This window comes from Athene noctua, chromosome 4, assembly GCF_965140245.1.
Source record: "Athene noctua chromosome 4, bAthNoc1.hap1.1, whole genome shotgun sequence".
Lineage (NCBI taxonomy): Eukaryota > Metazoa > Chordata > Aves > Strigiformes > Strigidae > Athene > Athene noctua.
The window spans coordinates 51,254,389-51,272,335 of record NC_134040.1 but is presented as its reverse complement, the minus strand read 5'-3'; the positions used below and the strand labels follow the sequence as shown (position 1 = coordinate 51,272,335).

At 41.7% G+C, this 17,947-nt stretch overlaps 2 protein-coding genes across 3 annotated transcripts in view; both read right to left on the bottom strand.

The window, feature by feature from the left end:
* The window catches only part of MTHFD2L (methylenetetrahydrofolate dehydrogenase (NADP+ dependent) 2 like), an 81,016-nt gene that overhangs the window by 27,085 nt on the left and 35,984 nt on the right, over positions 1–17,947 (bottom strand). Inside the window, exon 8 of one of the 2 annotated variants that reach the window (XM_074905348.1) lies at positions 15,199–17,153. The exons of the other annotated variant lie outside the window; for it this stretch is intronic. Coding sequence (XP_074761449.1) covers positions 17,041–17,153 — 113 coding nt within the window. The 3' untranslated portion in view covers positions 15,199–17,040. Of the gene's footprint in view, positions 1–15,198; positions 17,154–17,947 lie in introns of those variants that run through there. 2 annotated transcript variants of the gene reach the window in all.
* Positions 3,535–13,803, bottom strand: EPGN (epithelial mitogen). The gene is made up of 5 exons (XM_074905349.1): positions 13,144–13,803; positions 12,544–12,633; positions 6,783–6,903; positions 5,878–6,030; positions 3,535–5,575 (listed from the first exon to the last, which is right to left on the bottom strand). The coding sequence occupies exons 1-5, from the start codon at positions 13,178–13,180 to the stop codon at positions 5,521–5,523; spliced, it is 456 nt and encodes a 151-aa protein (XP_074761450.1). The 5' UTR covers positions 13,181–13,803; the 3' UTR covers positions 3,535–5,520.

Sequence of the window (17,947 nt, the reverse complement as noted above, 5' to 3'; positions counted from 1 at the left end):
ATGATAATTAATGACTACTTACACTGAGCTTTTAATAAGTACCTGCACTTTTTGTTTGTTTGTTAACTAGGTCGTAAAGAAGGAGTCCCGAATGATTTCTTGGATTTATGGTACGATAGGGCCCTCTACAGGCGTTTCCCTCTTCAGAGCAAGGCTAACGACATGACCTGTATGAGCAGCCACACATCACTGCAGATGCCATCAGAGCTCTGCAGCGCAGGGACACCACAGAGCGCGGAGCTCTGCAGACAGCGCTCTCAGTCGCTCAGTCGGCAGGTCAAGTTGCTCACCTTCAGGCCACCGAAGTGACACTCTCAAATGCAAGCAATAACCAGTGAGTTTTTCCCCACTCCGTGTTTTTCATGCTTTTTTTTTTTTTTTTTTTTTTTTTTTTTTTCTTTCCCCCCTAGAGGCTGGAGCAAGCTACACCACTGCCATGAAGCTGTTTGGTTCCATGCCAGTAGCTACAGAAATAAGCAGGGCTATTAAAGGCCCTACCTACGATGGTCTGGACTTGACTGAATACAGCCTTCAGATTATTTATCTGTATCATGGAAATTGTCTTATTTCAAACATATTTTGTCATGATACTTCTGAATAGCTCCAGAAGTTAAAACACACACAAAATTGTACTCATGTCATACAAGATATAGAAATGAACATTCAAAATTAAACTCTTGCTGTTTGCCATCAAACTTTCATTTTACCAAGACTGACCTCTCTCAATACTGTTTGTGTGTTATCAGTCTACTGGAGAACCATTTCTTAGAACTCAAAGGAGCAGAAGAATGATCTATCAGCTACAGCACTAGTAGCAGGTTTGTAAAGTTTGTTGCCTCTCCTTCACATGACTTTAATCCCTCCCTGTCTTAGTTCTCCACAGCGCACCATCCCCAAAGCACTGCCTTGCTTCACAGGGATGCTCTGAAGACAAATCCATTAAGGACTGCAAGCTTCAGGGGTCATGCAAGCTATTCTGTTATCAAATCAGTTATTTTGCCCAATTAGCCTTCTCTTTGCAGGATGCTTTCCCAACTACAGTGTATTTCATGGACCAGAAATTAAATAAAACCTTTAATGGGTGTAAAGAATGACAAAGCTATACAGTTTTGCTGAGCCACATAATTTTTGGGGGGTTGATTTTTTGTTTGTTTTGTTTGATCTTTTGGGGTTTTTTTTTGCATAAAATCCAAAGTCACTAGCAAGTAACCAGTTTCACAGCTAGTTCTTAGGACACAACCCAGTACTTATGCCATATGCTAGTTAGCCTTGTGCTAGCCACATAAGCACAAATCACTTTTTTGCTTTTAATATGCACTAGAAGAAGCTGTGTTGCCATGTTAAGTGGGAAGGACAAGAAACTCTGCTGTGTTATCACACAAAACATATTCGGGATTACTGAGAATAAGAGAAAACCTTCTTTGAGGGAAAACTCTCTCCTACCTACTTGCCTGCCACCAGACCTCCAAGACCTTCTTCAGGAGCCTCTGGCACTGTCTGCAGTTGCTGGCTGGCTTTTGGACTAGATGGGCCAGTGGCCTGGCTGCTGCTGTGCCCCTGCAGCTCAGATTGCTGAATCAGCCGTGTGCAATCATGGGCACTGCTGTTAATCAACAGTGGCAGGACATGGACTCTGCCTGCTCCAAACATTAGCCATCAATACACTTCCTTACACTTCCAAGATTAAAAGCAGTATTTTGAAAGGACAGTCATCTTTTCCACAGGCTTGCCACTTGCCATTTTAAATAGACCTTGCTGGGATCAGGTGAACTGCAGGCCACCCACACACTTCAATAGAAAATGGGTGCTGAATTCAGGGGAGGTATTCAAGTCACAGTCAATCATTAGCAACAACATACAACTGCATGGTGACTGCAGATGCTAGTGAAGCAAGCAGAGGGCTGGGTGGCTTAAGGGCAACTAGGCTTGACAGATGTGCTGCAGGAAAAGCCAGTGTGATTCCTGCAGCCAGGACCATCCACAGGGCAAGTGCTCTGTCCTTTGGAAAGGTCCTAGTCTTTAATGTCTCTCTCTTGGCCCTACTGAGCTGGTGTCCCAACAAAGCTGATGGAGAATGGCCTAAAAGTCACACAAACACAGGGTCTCCTCTTGAAATTAGTTTTTGGCATGTGCAGCTAATAGGAAGCAGAAGCTTATGACTCTGTTAATTATGCCATTACAGAAGGAGTCTGAGCCTGATAAATGAGCTAGGAAAGATGATCCTGATCCTCTGACAGGCCAGTTCTGCAGGAAATTCAGCACCGTAAGCAGCAACACACCATACTAGCCCAGTAGCATCTGTCACTTATCAAGGCAGGGCTCAGCACAGCTGACTCCACGAAGCAATCTGAGGCGACGTAGACTTCCTCAGCCAGGTACTGCATCAAACAGCAGAGTGATTCATTCATGCAGTGATAGCTCAAACACAGCTTGGGGCTGATGAAATCCCTTAAAACTGCAGTAACAACACTCTTCTCCCACATGGGGTACAGCCTGTAAACACTGCAGACTAATGGAGAAAGCCGTCATCTGTGTTGGTGCCACCAGCCTTTGCTGTCTAAGAAGCTGGTAGCCTGCTCCAAGGTTGTGCTTCAGCACAAAGGGTGTACAGAACCCAGGTGGTGAGGAACCCATTTCTGGAAACCTCAATGCCATTTGGAAAACTAAATTAAAGCAAAGACCTCCTTTTCCTTCCTTCTTCCCAGCTTTGTCTTTCCATTTTATTCTCTTTCTGTCCTTACACAAAGTTTCATCTTGCATGCACAGACTCATCTGGTGTTTCACTCTTGAGCTTTTCTTCCACTAGCAGAAAAATCCCAGCAAGCTTTCACTGGCAGTCCTTCCAAATCTACCTTGGACCAGAAAGCAAACTAGAAAAAGAATTTCATGATTTAGTCTCCTGATAAATCATAGCCTTGCAATAAACCTTCTTTTCTCATTATGTTTAACCTACATCAAAAAAAAGGAAGACAATGTGCGTTTCTACAGGTACAGAGTGTTTCACTGCAATGAGTAAATACTTTTGAGGAAGCACTTGCATACCCTGCAAGGCACCTGCTTGGCCACTGGTATGTAAAAGGTGTCAAAAACGTCAGTAAGAGGACATGCAAATGGTTAAAACCAAACAAAACCCATCTCCCTCCAACAGCTTTCTTTGGACAAGTGAAAGTTCAGTTGTTCAAACTTCTGCCCTTAGAACTCCTTTAACAACTGCATGTACACCCTGCACAAGTTGTGCTGCTGTGCGTGTCTGCTCCAAGACACAGCCTCTGTGATGCAGAAGGGCTGGTCCTCTAGAAGTGAATGCAACATTCCCCATGTGCATGCAGGAAGAGACTACTCACTGCAGAGAAGGAAATTCACTCATGACAAAAACTTTGAGGCTTTTCATCCTTTGGCTCATCTAGCTCTAAAATCGTCTCTGAGATCAACAAGAAAGATCTCTCACCTGTGTTTCCCCGACAACATGCATGTTTCTAATAGGTGTTTCCGTTCAGTCTGTCCAGTGTGTGCTAGGGGTGAAGGGTGGTTTTTGTATGTTAATGTGCAGATTCGCAGATTGTAATTCACATCTAATTGCACTCTCACTCTATACATGCAACAAAATATTAGGGCAGCTACTGAAAGCTGACTTGAAAATTGTGAAAAGCAGAAGTTGTCTCTCACTGGATACTAAGAAAAGGTCAGAATAATAGAAATGAGCGAACAATACAGAGATCTGAAGATTTAACTTGAGATAAAGAAAACAAAAAGGCTGAAAAAGTTGGAAAATCAGCTCGGTGCCTCTTACAAAATGCTCATGTCAATGCACAGAGGAAAGGACTGGTGTCCATCTCCATCCAGCTCCTCACCAATCTTTTCTCTGCATGCACATGTTGCTTGCTTCAGGCTGTTGCACAGGGACTCCAACCAACCAGTGTGTGACATGTTTTTTTATTTATTGGCATCAGAGAGCCAAGCTGACTCAGCTACTGACCAGGATGCCTCTGTGTGAGAAGCCCACTGAACTTCAGACCACTTGAGTGCGAAATGTATATTTATCCTTTCAAAGCCCAGTCTTTCAGACACATTTCAACATTATCATTGTAGTCTCACAAATACACAGGGTTTTTTCAACAAATGACATGCATCCTATTGTGAAAATTAACTCACGTAACAAAGAAATTGAGCATTTCAGCAGGGCACCTAAACGTAGGAGCCTGTATCATCCCATAAAAATCACAAAATACCTAACTGCCTTTTTCTTGTAGATGACTAAGCATAGCAGATGTGTCTACAACATACAACAGCTGAAATGAAAACCTTTTAGAGCCATCTCCAGTCTTATCAGCACTGGCAAACACTCTCAGCTGTCAGTGAGAAGTCACAGTTAGTGCCACGGCCTCCAAAACCAATTTTCTTCTCTTTTCCTTGAACAAAATCTTTTTACCTTTGCAATTCTTCATAGACAAGATGAAGAAAACCAAGTATCTGATATGTAAATCTGTTCATCCAGGGTGGAACAAAATTCCTAAAGTAATTTCTTTCCTATTTGAGTGGTCACATTGTGCACATAATGTGAGAACAGAATAAATAAAGTCTGTTTCCTGGGCAAAGCTATACTGAAGTTTCATAATAAAATTTCAGTTTCTCCTTCAACTGAAGTCTTGTGCTGAAATCATGGTGTAGCAAAGTAATGTACTGCCTGAAGTTCTGTGAATCTGACGAGCTGCTATATGATGTTAGGGAAGAGTAGAGTTCTTGGTCATGAGCACACTCAATAATCCATTTTGAGAAAACGTCCAATTCTGTTGCTTCTGAAAACTTGCCATACCCAGAGGTGTCATGATCTAATTTTCCAGGAATTGCTTACTCTCTATTCCTAAGCTCAAGTAAGCTTTTTGAGAACCATCCATTTTCCTCAGTCCAAAGCATTTTATGATTTTGTCCTTTAGGTCAGCAGAAGCCTATACTTTGCTTAGCACACTGAAGATAACTGCTGCGTTGGAAGAGGGCTGTTTATCCACACACATAGGCAGCAGACACTGAAATCAGAACCCAAATGGTTTCTTGTCAGCATATGATGTTCAGAACACAACTCCATTGTGAGACAGGTTGTGCTTTTCCTCCAGAGGAGGAAAAAGAAGGGGAGGGAAAAAAAAAAAAAAGAAAAAAAGACAACAGAAAAGACCAGAGCAGAACACTGTACTATGGCATGAAATGACTGAAAACAGCTAAAACCAACCAGTCCTTCCCTCAGCAAATACCAAACACAGGAGAGCATTGAGAGGGCTGCAAGTATCCTTAGCTGTTCGGACCTGCTCATCTAGCAACCTTTACTAAAAAGGAGGAAGTCTTTCTTCAACAGTGAATGGAGCCCGCCAGTTCTGCAGAAGTTCCTTATATGTACTCGCTCTGTCATTCCCTTTATTTCATCTCATCAGCGAGGCTGGGGTACCTGCCAGATGGCGCGGGGTGGCCTTCCCAGCAGAACTTCCTCTCATTTACAGGCAAATTGGTAAGTGTTCCAATGCCCCATCTTCACAACGCCGTCTCGCCCACGCAGACTTTGTAGGGTGATTTCAATTTCCTGCATCTAAAATGGACAACATCACATGATCTTACTCAGACAAATCTAAAACCACAGCAGAACCTAAATCTAATTGCCTAACTCATTTAAGCAGCCCCAATGAAACCCATATTTCAGACAATCACACCATTTGATCCGACTGGAAGATTGGAAAGCAGAGGCATACAGCATCAACTCCTTTAAGATCACACCGCAGATCAGTAGCAGGCAAGAACACACTCCCAGTGCCCTCAAAACTCTGCATACTGTTTCTTCCTGCCCACTGTAATTCAGATTAATGTAATCAGAAGGTTGCATATCTCCCATACCTCTTTCTTACGTAGCAGTAGATGATAGCAAGTATCCCACTTGTCAGTATTCCTACACCAATTCCCACAGCAATGTAGCGTTCGTAAGAATTATGTGCATATGAATTTAGTGTTAAATGTTCACACCTCTCTCCATTATATCCTGCCAGGCACCTACAAAATAAATATACACCAAGCAAACATTACTCAGAACTTCTTATGCTTTCTATTTCAGAAACACGTCAGTTTTCATCAGTTTTAAACAATTTAGAACAAGTCTAAATGAGGATGGGCTGGATCTGGTGCTCAGTCAGAACCTCTTCACCAAGACTACCAGTTGCCCCAGTCTATCTAGTTTAAAGCGAGCTCAAATACTGCAGTCACAGCAGCAAATGCAGTCTAAACATATCCTCATCATGGAGGGTGTGGACAAAGAGCACTGTGCTCTGCTGATCCTTAGCTGCTATAATGTCTCCAAAGGCCAAAGCTGCCCAGTAAGGACCCTAGAAAATTTTAAAGACACTGTAGTCCTGAATGATGTGTTACAGAATAAGAGAGTTGCAGCTGACTTCTTGGAAGATCCTGCCCCCTTCAGTGTGCTCACTGTGAAAATCTACTTATTCCTCTACTATTTACTCCAGCATCAGTTCTGATTTGAGATGCCATAGTGGCAGTGACCTACAGAGCTGTGACTTTTCCCTTTCCCTTCCTTAGTATTACACTAGCACAGCACTACTGCCTCGTTAACAATCCTGAGCCACCACAGCACTCAAACCTGTGCCGAACTAAGCCTGCAAATACTTGACTGGCACCTGAAATCTATGCTCTGCCAAAAATTAGTCACATTACATTAATAACATGTACCAAAGAAACAATGCTACTGTTGTTATTTTCTAAGAAGGATACTTAAAAGCATTATTCTTTACTTGCATATGGGTTTCCTCAATTCACTGTGGAAAGCACAGAGCCCATTGATACAATAGCTGTGGTGTTCTTCAAGACAGGTCTGCATGAGTTTCAAGAGCTTTGGCTGCTCTGTGTAGTCTACTGTGAAAGAGAAAAAAGTCACGTTATATTTGGGAAAAAAAAAATCATTTGAATGTATTTTCACAACTCAAGTTGAGCAGACATTGCTAGCAGAAGACATTTAATAAATGCATTTACTGTTGTATGCCTCATGAGCAGATTCAAGCACTGCTAAGCAGAACAAGCTTCTGGGACATTCCAGCATAGCTTTAGAGAAAGAACAAACTGTAAATGTATTACTTCCTCTTGAAAAGCGTCTATAAAAATGATTATGGGAGATTCATCCATGGTAACATCAGCACTATCCAACCTGAAATTCAATCAGAAAAATCATCCCAGGAGTATCAGGGTTTAGGACACAATGAGAGCACTGAATTATTCTCAGTATGCTTTCCAGTCTGAATTAAAATTACTGGTTAATTCCTTCTTTCCCCCACCACAAGAGAAACTACAGCATTTCTAATACTCCCATCTGCCAGCTCTGCAGCTATGAGTGGCGAATGGTGGGATTGCTCCCTCTCTCCCTCCATTCTCCACGGTCTAACGTTAGCAGAGTGTTCAATTATGCTTGTAAGCACCCAAGACTGCCTGGATGGCCTTGCCATGCAAAATCATGTCCACAACTATGAAGTTTCTGAACTTGCACAAAATTATATGCATGCAGGTCAGTAAGCATGCTTCTACTTTGAAAGCACAGAACATAACTATCTTATTCCCAAGCATGGTGGCTCAAATGGGAATAACGTAGGAATCAAAACTCTTCTTGGGGATCTTGCATCAGTGTTACATAACAATAGGAGAGTGCCTGGGCCCAGGAGCCAGGCACCCTGATGTGTAGAAGGAGTGCAAAGGCCAGCATGAATCTGGGAACAGAGGAGCAGGAGTGCGGCAAGTGAAGAGAAAGCTCAAAAGCTTCACCATCAAAGCAAGTATCTGTTTGAACTGGTCTCTCTACCCACTCACAGGAATCGCCGGTGGGGTGGGGTGTCCAAGCAATGTCTTGCTATTTCAGGGCACTGTTTTAGTGATGGCTGAAGGTGATTTCCTAACTGAGTGTGTGTCAACACCAGCTTTCAGTTATGACCACAAGAAAAATATCATCATGCAGGAAGGTGACAAGGTCTGTTCAGAGTGACTAAACAATGGTACAGCAAGCAGAAACCTTCCTTTCTGACTAAGTGCTGAATCAAGGTTTGGAGACATTATACTGATGGAACCAGGCCTCTAGCTGTCCTGCAGGGAACTTGAGATCCCACAACACATTTTTCAGGAGTAACAGCACCAGCCCCCTAAATTCCCAATCAAATTCCAGTTTGAGTCATTTAATGGCAGAAATTCCCCGTGTACTCAACTAAGCAATTTTTTTCTTTGTCCTTTATGCAGCTTCATCACAGAGATGACAACTGATGGCAAACAGTTGCTCTACTCTATGTCTGTATGTTAGAGCAGTTCACAACTTCAGTTGTGAATCATGTGGTTTGGACACCTAAGAGCTATGATGCTATCGTGTTATTCAGATCAAACAACACTACTTTGAAAATAGTGTCCTCTAAAACCTGACAGAGCAATCAGACTTCCAGCTTATCAGGAGACATATAGAGAACAAGTAACAATTCAAGTCTGCTTGAGAAAGAACATGTTGGTTTACTACACATTCTCAGGAAAGGTTATAGATGTGGAAAAAACATGTCTTGCTTTCAAATGAACTTCTTTGGGCTGAGAAAAGGACATCTTCTTCACTCTTGTACAGAAAAAAAAAATAAAAAAATCACAAGTTGTTCTTCACATTATGGCAGATTTAAAAGCCAGAAACACAATGCTTAGAAACTACAAACCAAATCCACACCTTTGGCCTAGCACTCAAGTAACAATACATATGGACTGGAGGATATGCTGAGACCGAGGCTTTATCCCTATCTCTCACCACGATGCAGCAGGGGAGTACCTGAAGCCGCTTGCAGACCAGACTTGCATGCAGCATCACCTCGCAGTGAGCTCTATGCTACCACTGCTAAGTCGTCCCCATACACTGAAACCAGAGTGGTATCTCTGCTATAGAAAGCCCTGTGTAGGGCAGACACACCCATAGCCTTGAACCACACACTCTGCAGGGGAAGAAGTTGGCACTGGCTACACACGAGTTCTAGTATCAGGCTCCGGCTCTTTTCTGGCTGGCTCTGGGAATGCTGCTGACAAGCTCCGGGGACAGGCTTGTTGGCTGAGAGCACAGTCAGCACAGGACCAGGCCTTTGAGGGACAGATTTAAGGAAGAGAAGAAGAACTTAAGAATGACAGATTTCAGGAACACAAGACAGATTTTATGACATGAGATGGATGATACCATTTTCTGCACAGGAGGACTGTATGATGCTCACTGCTGGGGAAAGCACAACAGAAAACAAACCACGTGGTAAACACAGCTGCAGGGCTCAGCATGCCAAGGAGATGCAGGATGCAGGAGACCTGCAAAAGCCCATTTTTATTTAAGTCTAATGTACCTGCAGACCAGCTACCAAAACTGCAGGGAAGAGTTTAAGAAAGCAGGCAATGGACATGCTTCCCCTGTGCCTCTCCTCAAACACTTCAGCACAAACTGTTTTGAATCACCATTTCAGTGCAAAGGAGGCTGAAAAATTCACTACAAAACTGCTTGACATAACCACTCAACAAGACCCTTTAATGTGTGTTCTTGCCACCCGAAGAATTACTCTTCTACCAGGCCCTGAGAAGATGTCTACTGCACAGGTTTAATATTTCACTTATTTCTTCATGTATCTCTGTCATACAGATGGGAAAAAAAAAAGGTAAAAATCTACACACCAGAGGCATGAAATCCCCAGCCACCTCTATGCAAAATTCCACCAGATGGATTCACGCAGCCAGACCATCCCTCCTCATCTACCCCACCACTGCCGAGAGGTGGCACCCTTCCATCCACCAATGTCTGGAAGAAACCTCACTTCACAGGGGAGGAGGTTTCACGTACCCAGGAGTGCTGTGAAAGTTAGTACTGTCATTAGAAACAAAGGTCAGCTAGAGCAGAAGCCTGCCTAGAAAGCGCTGGAGACAAACATCTTGCTGCACAGGTGACAAATGAACAATACATTCCTCCCTTGTTGTCAGGAGCAAGAGCTTTGTCCATTGTAGGTTGCAAGATCAGATCTTAAATGTACACGCAAAAATTTTAAGTGCTAATTATTCTGACACTGCAAAAGTACAAATTAGCTCTGAAAGGATGACGAGTCTTGAAAACAAAAAGAACGACTTTCTAACCCATCCCAGAGCATTACGCTAATTCATATCGTATTATCCACCTAGATACTGAATAAGCTGTTGAATAAACACATCCATGTGCCCTTTCATGTCACGTGAGGAAAGAAAAGCATGCTGTGTAAGCACTTGACAGTTGCCTGCAACTGAGTCATTCAAACAGATACACTTGGCAAGATCTGACATGAAATCAAAACTACAGGTACTTGGAAGCCTGGGCATGCCAAAACTGACAGACTGGCAACAAAAAGAGTCAGCCACTAAGACCACGACAGCTCAACCTTCAAGTATGGTGCGTTGGGAAGGAACAGGAGAGTCAGAAAGGGGAGGGAGGGAAGGGGTCAGCCCCAGGTTCAGGGCCTCCCTTACAGGCTGCATGGAAGAAGCAGTTCATGGCAATGAAGTGATCTCATTTTTATCCCAGTGAAACCAAGCCTTTTCCTACTCGTAGCTGCCCATTTTGCTACAAAGGCTCCCCTTCAGCCCAAATAGCATCAGAAGTTCATTATCCCTGCCGTGTCAGCTCCCAGCCAGGCACCCTCTCCATTACCTTCTTCCCACCTGGCTGATCACTGAGCCAGCCCCAGCACTGGTGACAAGTAAAGCCTATGTAACATAAATTAAGGAAATAGGACATGATCTTGTAAATAGGATACAAATGGACTGAGCACAAACTAATGGTTTTCCACAAACCACACCTCAGTCCTCAGAGGAACTGCAATCTCACAAGAAACTGCCAGTTCCTACAGTGATACTTAAGTAGGAATTAATTTTCTTAGGATCTAATATTACTATACCTTGGTTATAAACCTTTATATAAACTTAACTTATGTGGGAATGGGAGCTACAAGAAAACATCAGAGATACAGCCAGTTTCTTTGATGACTCTTTAAGCATGTCTTTTTGATCTTCTGGAAATGCTTAACTTTCTATAGTTATCTAACTTTTCAGTGGCTTTGTAAAAGGTCCACCAAAGTATACTTTTAGCTACCTGTGTAAACATGTGCTTGTACGTTTGTGAACTTGCTTTTGCCTTTGAGGGGAACACACTCTCAACTAAAACCACTTGTATGTAGTTGACTTGCACAGCCACAGCTAGCGTAAGGGTACATAGGATAACTACAGACATGGCTGTGTCCCTGTAAATAAGCCTCTTATTTGTTAAAACATGACCCGTAACTCCTGCTTTCTACAAAGAATACAAACAGGGTACTTAACAAGTCACAACATTTTTCTACTTCATTATATTCCTGTTTGTTGTACGCAACTCTGGAAGAATCATGTACCACACCAGACCACTGTGCTGTACTGATAAATCAAAAGTCAAAAATCAACATCTTCTTGACTTCACATACATGTATGTGTGTGTATATATCATATATATTTTACATATATATGAAACCCACATATATATGTATGGATGAATGTATATATATCTGTAACACTGTACCACTTTGACAAATGAGACAAAAAAAGAACAATTTGACTTGTTATGAGAAAAATAAAAAGCTTATGATCTACTAAAAAAGCTTTTAAGACATCTTGTGATGACTTACAATTAACAGAAGATGATTTGTATGCATGTTTATGTTCTTTTTAAAGTACAAAGACATTAATAAGTATCACAGTTAAAATCCTTTCCTCCTTTACTGACCTGCCAAAACCTCAGTTCCAGATCGCACAGTTCTCCACAAGTAATGACATCACTAGCACCTGAAGTAACATCAAAATGCAGCTTGCAGGATAAACACCGCGCTCTGGTCTCATGTTGGCAGGGAAATAGCTTGAGTTCACATTTCAGTCAGAAAAGAAAAAGAAAGGAGAGAGCTAGCACTCTGAGAAGGGTTGTGGAAGCTGTGATAGCCGAGAGCAAAACTGCAACAAAGAAAGAAACTACTGAGTAACAGTAATGAGAGGCATCACTTGAAGTTATGCTTGCTGCATTCCCACTTGTGAGCATAAAGATTCACACTGAAGACACCTAGAAACCAAGCACTAGTTAAAAGTAACAGAAATTGCCATCAGAAATGCAGATCATCTATCCCAATCAGTCTTAAAATATCTTCTTAAAATTATAACTGAATTTGGATAAATGATCCTCTAGCTGGTCAACGTAAGCCTACCCCAGCTAAGTGGCAGTGGAACCTTTAGAGAGGTTCATGAAGAAAGCAGCTCATCTCACAAATACGACACACAAAATTCACCAGTTTCCACCTAACAGGAGCATTATAGCAGCTAATACATTTTGCTGGCTTGTGGTTTTTTGGGTTTTTTTTCTTTTTTTTTTTTCTTTTGGGGTTTGGGTTGTTTGGTTGTTTTTTTGTTGGTTTTTGTTTTGGTTTGGTTTTAAGTGACAGATGAATAGAAAGAAACAGAACAAAAAAGAAATACCTTCAGCGTGGTTTTTTGTCCAATTATTCCATAAGTCTGTGCTGAGGGATGAAACAGTAATAGCTGACTCTTCACTCAATGCCCCCATTGCTGTGTAATGCAAATAGATGCTTACTGTAACAGAAAAACTCAGTATATCTATTCAAGGTCCATTTCATCCAGAAAACACGTAGCCACTTAACACAATTCTATACAATGCAGCAGTATAATAACAATTGATTTAAAACATTCTTGCCTCAAACTTCCTTTTGCCACAGCATAATTATGGTTGTGGGGAAACAATTGTTTGCAAATTTCCAAAATACATATCCATTCTGCTCTTGTTCTTCTCCATTCTACTATCTTACACAGTTTACGACACAGATACCTGTAATATACTACAATGTTACACCTATTTACCAGTCTAAGTAGCTTCTCTTCAAAGAGTCTAAATTACACCCTATCAGTTAAAATTTCAGACAGGTTTAAAATTGCTAAAGTAATTCTGCTTTGCAATGTCTTTGTATGCTTCCCACCCCTACTGCTACTTTCAGAAAGAGCAAACTATTGTTCAACAAAGCTTTGTATTTTACAACATTGAAAAGCCTCCTCCAAACCTACCTTTCAGCAAAATATAGATTAGCATTCCAAATGCCATGGCAAGCAGTTGCTTTAACACCTTCTCAACTCTTCTTTCCAGATGGCTGGCTTGCTCTGCTTATCTGTGCTCCCGTGTTTTCTCTTGCACTTATATGCCATGAAGCGTCATCTGCTGTTCTCACCAATCAAAAAAAGGTGCATCTGGCAACAACCTCAACCCCCAGGGCAACCACACATTTATTTAGGAAACTGCTATTATCTGGCAATGGGATCAGGTTTTCTTTTGAAACCCTGGTTTCCTATTACCTGTGGGCACAATTGTGCATGCAAAGATACAGTTTTAAAGAGAGACCTGGTATCTGCCAGAGCAGATACACGAAATACAGCAAAGCAAAGGTGAGAAAAATGAAAAATGACATATTGTGAAAAACTTGATCTTTCTTTCCCTTAGCAATGTAGGTCTTATGTTACTTCCAGGAGGACTGACGGTTAGGCATTCAGGATGCTACTCTGGAGTTCAGGGTCCAGAGATCAGTCCCTGCTTTACCCGTGTTCCTTCTTTGGTCCTTCCCTGTCATCCAGAAGAGAAACTGGGAGAACAGTTAGTGCCAAGATTAGGAAGTGATCAGACATAAAGATAATGGATGATGTTCTCCATCAGTGACTGCCAGCAAGAGGCCTTTGATCTGGTGAGCTGAGAGGCATGCTAATCACTTTATGTTCAGCCTTCCCACGTGCACAACACTGAAGCAAGGCAGGCCACCAGCCCCGCAAAACCCTGAGACTGCTGGCTGGAGCTCTGCATGGTTGTGCGGGGCACAAGTCGAAAGCTGGCAAACCACAGGCTCTGAGAAATCACCTAAAGAGCAGGAAAGCTGTTGCCTCCTGTATTAGGTGATCACTTCACTACTACTGCCACTATACTGCCATAAAAGCTCATCTCCACCTTTTTAGGAAAATAGGTATGCATAATGAGAACAATCATACTTTTTTACATAAAGTGTTTGTAGGTCTCCGAGACATACCTGCCATACACATTTCTTATACTAAACCAGTCTCCAGAGCCTCAGATGCAGTCCAAGGTCCTTGGTCACGGGCAGCTTGGAACAAGTAGGACTGGTCTCTCTGAAGGGTACTTATGTAGCCAAACATACTGGAGCAGATCATCAGAAAGGCCCAGTTCAATAACGTACACACACATCAACAACCCGACTCTCACCAAAGGAGAGTTACACACTTCACCCCAACAACAACTCTCGCTTTCTCAACTGTAACCTCCAAGCAACAAAAACATTTCACAATTTTTACATTTTAAAACCAAAACCCTTGTGATAAATGCTCTAATAAGTCCAGTCAGCTCCAGTTCTCCCCCTATGCTGCACTCTCCTCAGTGATCGGTAGGATTAAATCTAACCACTTCACATGTAAAGGGAAAAACACAAGCTAGTTATGCACATTTTAATTATGCGTTCTCCTGCTCATGGACTGCATTCCAGGAGGCTTTTCCCTTCCTTCGCTATCCTGTATTGCTGCATGCCTGCACGCTGATCGAGTGTAGCTTGCGCACTCCTCAGATCGACAGGAGTGTTTATGCCTACCTGGATAACCTCTGCAATCAGTCCCGAGCAGGGCTAAGTCTCATGAGCCTTGCTTTCTACACCCATCTACACAATGGGAGCTTAATCCAGCTTGAATCGGAGAGGTGGCTTTGTCATTAGGCAATACAGCTGGGTGTGGTAGGCCTGTGAGAAGGCTTTGGTGGATAAGGCCGTGCCTCTGTCTGCCACAGGGCATTTGTGCTTGGACCAGACTTGACCAGGTCTGGCACACGAGCATGCTTTCTGGGGTGGTTAATAGGCCCTTCCCTCTGGATGCTCCTTCTGGATGTTCTCCCAGTGGAGAATGCTCTCACAGATGTGTCTGGCAGGTCTGAAAATAGTATGCCGTTGCACAAAACCTCGGTCTCACTGGCTTTTGTGTAACACTAACCCATTTACCATAGGTGGAAAAAGAAAAAGCTTAAGATGCACAATAAACTGTTTGTAGGACATAAGAGGCAGACTCACTCAAGCGACATAAGCAAAATGCCATAAATTGTTATTCTGCCAAAAAAAAAAATAAAAATAGTTAAATCAAAGAAAACAGACAGCAATGTAAGCAGATGAAGAAAATTAATGACTAAACATGCAAAAGTCATCCATTGGCTCCACTCTTGACACACTGATAAAAAACCACAACCACCCCCAAAACTGTATTAACATTTTTCACCAAGACCAACATAACAGTGAACAAGTTTTATTCCATCTTAGTCAATGATGGGTTGATCAGTCTAAGTATTATCTCCATAGGCACCTTGATCCTCCTAACATTTATACTACCACTTAATTTTAAAGAGATAATTAAGTGTCTGCACTATTTGCACTACGTATTTAGTAATGATTCTATCAACCTCTTTTTTGAACACTGCATTAAACAAAACTCTCAGCAAGTCCATCACAAGAACAATCAGCACAGAAATGATGCTCCATCTTGTTTCTTTTATTACAGTAAGCACATTTTTTTGTTTAATGGCAGTAGTATTTAGCCACAACTCTTTTTTAAATTCCCCTTTCAAGTTATCTATATTCTACTTGCAAACACCTAAGGCTCTTGATGCAATGAAATCAAAGTTATCCCAACTGAGATAAAAACATGAAGATAAAATTCCCAAGTGGCTCCCACTGACTTCAGTGGAAATTGGGTTAGATTCTTCATCTCAATAGTGCACACACTCAGTTCAACTGGTATCTCAGCAGCAACTCCACTCCAACTTTTACATTGTATGATACTGTTCTAGATCTATCTTGGAATTAAAATTTTTGGGAATAGAAACACACTGATCTTATTATCCCATATAGTCCTCTCTAAGCAGCAAAACATTGTAGCCAAGGATTCACAGGGCTGAGCCTTACATCATGGACTAAAGAAAACCCCTTCATGCAGTTTCAGAAAATTAAAGAGAATAGTTAAATGGCTTAAAATTCCAACAGAAATATTTCATCAGGGATAAACTTTTCCTTTTCTCATCCTCTTCTTCCCTGCCCCCCTTATACATCATGTACATACATAGCAGTTTTAACTACATTCTACCTAATTAAAGTCTGATCCAGCCCAGTCATCCATTCAGGGTTTTTTTTTGTGGGATGAGGGCATTATGCACCAAAACACTTTGTCAAACAAATCCAGACACGGAAAGAAAATAATTCTGGCCTCAATTCTAGCTACTTATTCATACATACCTCTTGCATATGCTTAAGGTCAGAAATTCACCAGCATTCAAGTTTACTCAATCGTTTTAAAACATGTACTGAACATTTGCATTCATGTCAACATAACTGCCTGGCAGCTGAAAAAAAATTTTCAGTCTTTCACTCCTTTCAGATTCAAGATTTCTGCTGCTATCTCCAAGGGTTTAAGAAAACTAATTTCAAGACTTCAAACTACACCCAGAGTGCTCCATAACCTTAGAATTCAAACCATATTTTTAAAAAGATATCTAGCATGTTGAAACTTAAGTTTTCATATTGTTTGATCAAAATTACAGGTCCCAAGTGCTTGGAAGATCTCGGTAATTGCACATCATCCCAGATACGCAGGTGTATTTGTAATTCATGCTTCATTCTTCATTTTCACACACATAACATTGTTGGTGGTCAATTATCTGCATAGGCTGCATTCTCCAATTCATTTTTGCTCGCAATAAGTCAGTAGGAGGTAACACAAAGTATTTAAACATTTTGTAAACTATTGGGTTCAGTGTATTTTACATGAAAAAATAAATACAATGTAGAAATAAATATCTTTGTAGTAAAAAATAAATGTTTTGTGTATCAATAAATAGAACAACTTGGATTCTTCTTCCAAGGTAGACCACTTGCTCTAGTAAATGAGCTTTTTAGCAACTATAAGTGTGTTCTTCAGAAGCATTGCAACAGTCATAGGTCCTACCCCTCCTGGCACTGGAGTGATAAAGCCAGCCTTCTTCTTCACTTCTAAGAGAAAAGAGAAAGAGGTATTGACTGAATGTTTCCAAACACTTTTTTTTTTTTTCTTCCTTCAATTGCCCTCATATGCCTAACTGGCAATGAGCATAAAGGACTTAGACTTGACAAGTACTGCAGAATACGAGAAAAGTTAAGGCAGAAGTCTTATTACAGTCATGATAGTGACAGAACACAGTCAGGACCAGGGCTGAAAGGTAGTTTTCTTCAGCTGAATATTATTACCCAGGGGCTAGTTCTGGGGCATGGTTTCAGAACCTGTTCGAATTGATCCACCTGCAGCAGGCTGTCCTTTCCTCATGGGAGCAACATACATTCATGCAGCCTGTGATTAGACAGATGGAAAGTTAATCCTGCAAAACTTTTTGGTAAGTGGCAGTTTTTGACTGTTTGACCTGGCTGACCAGCTGGCCCAGGAATGTCTGGGTGACATGAGGGCAGGATGATGCCAAGAGGGCAGCACGGACTCACATCACCCCCATCTGTCAAGGGCGATACTGCACCTTCAGTATCCACGAGAGCTATGGAAGGTGGGGTTCTCATTTTGTAGGTAAAAAGATGACCCCCCCAAACAGTGTGCGTTCCTGAGGAGCAGAATGCAGAGCAGGACTCTGCTGTAACTATCAAAATCGACAGCAGAACACTTTCAGCAGTTAAAGTTGCCTTTTCAGCCTCTTTCCCCCACTCTGGCTTGCACATTCTAACAGAGACATTCTATGATCACAACAGTGAACTTAAAACCACAGAGAAGGAGAAAGTACAGTTCCCTAGTTGATATGTTTTTC

Coding starts and splice junctions, on each gene's coding strand:
- EPGN (XM_074905349.1), bottom strand. CDS start 13,180: ATGGCATTTGGAATGCTAATCTATATTTTGCTGAAAG. Junction 6,031..6,782: donor TTGAGGAAACCCATATGCAA/GTAAAGAATAAT, acceptor TTTATTTTGTAG/GTGCCTGGCAGGATATAATG. Junction 5,576..5,877: donor TACTGCTACGTAAGAAAGAG/GTATGGGAGATA, acceptor TGTCCATTTTAG/ATGCAGGAAATTGAAATCAC.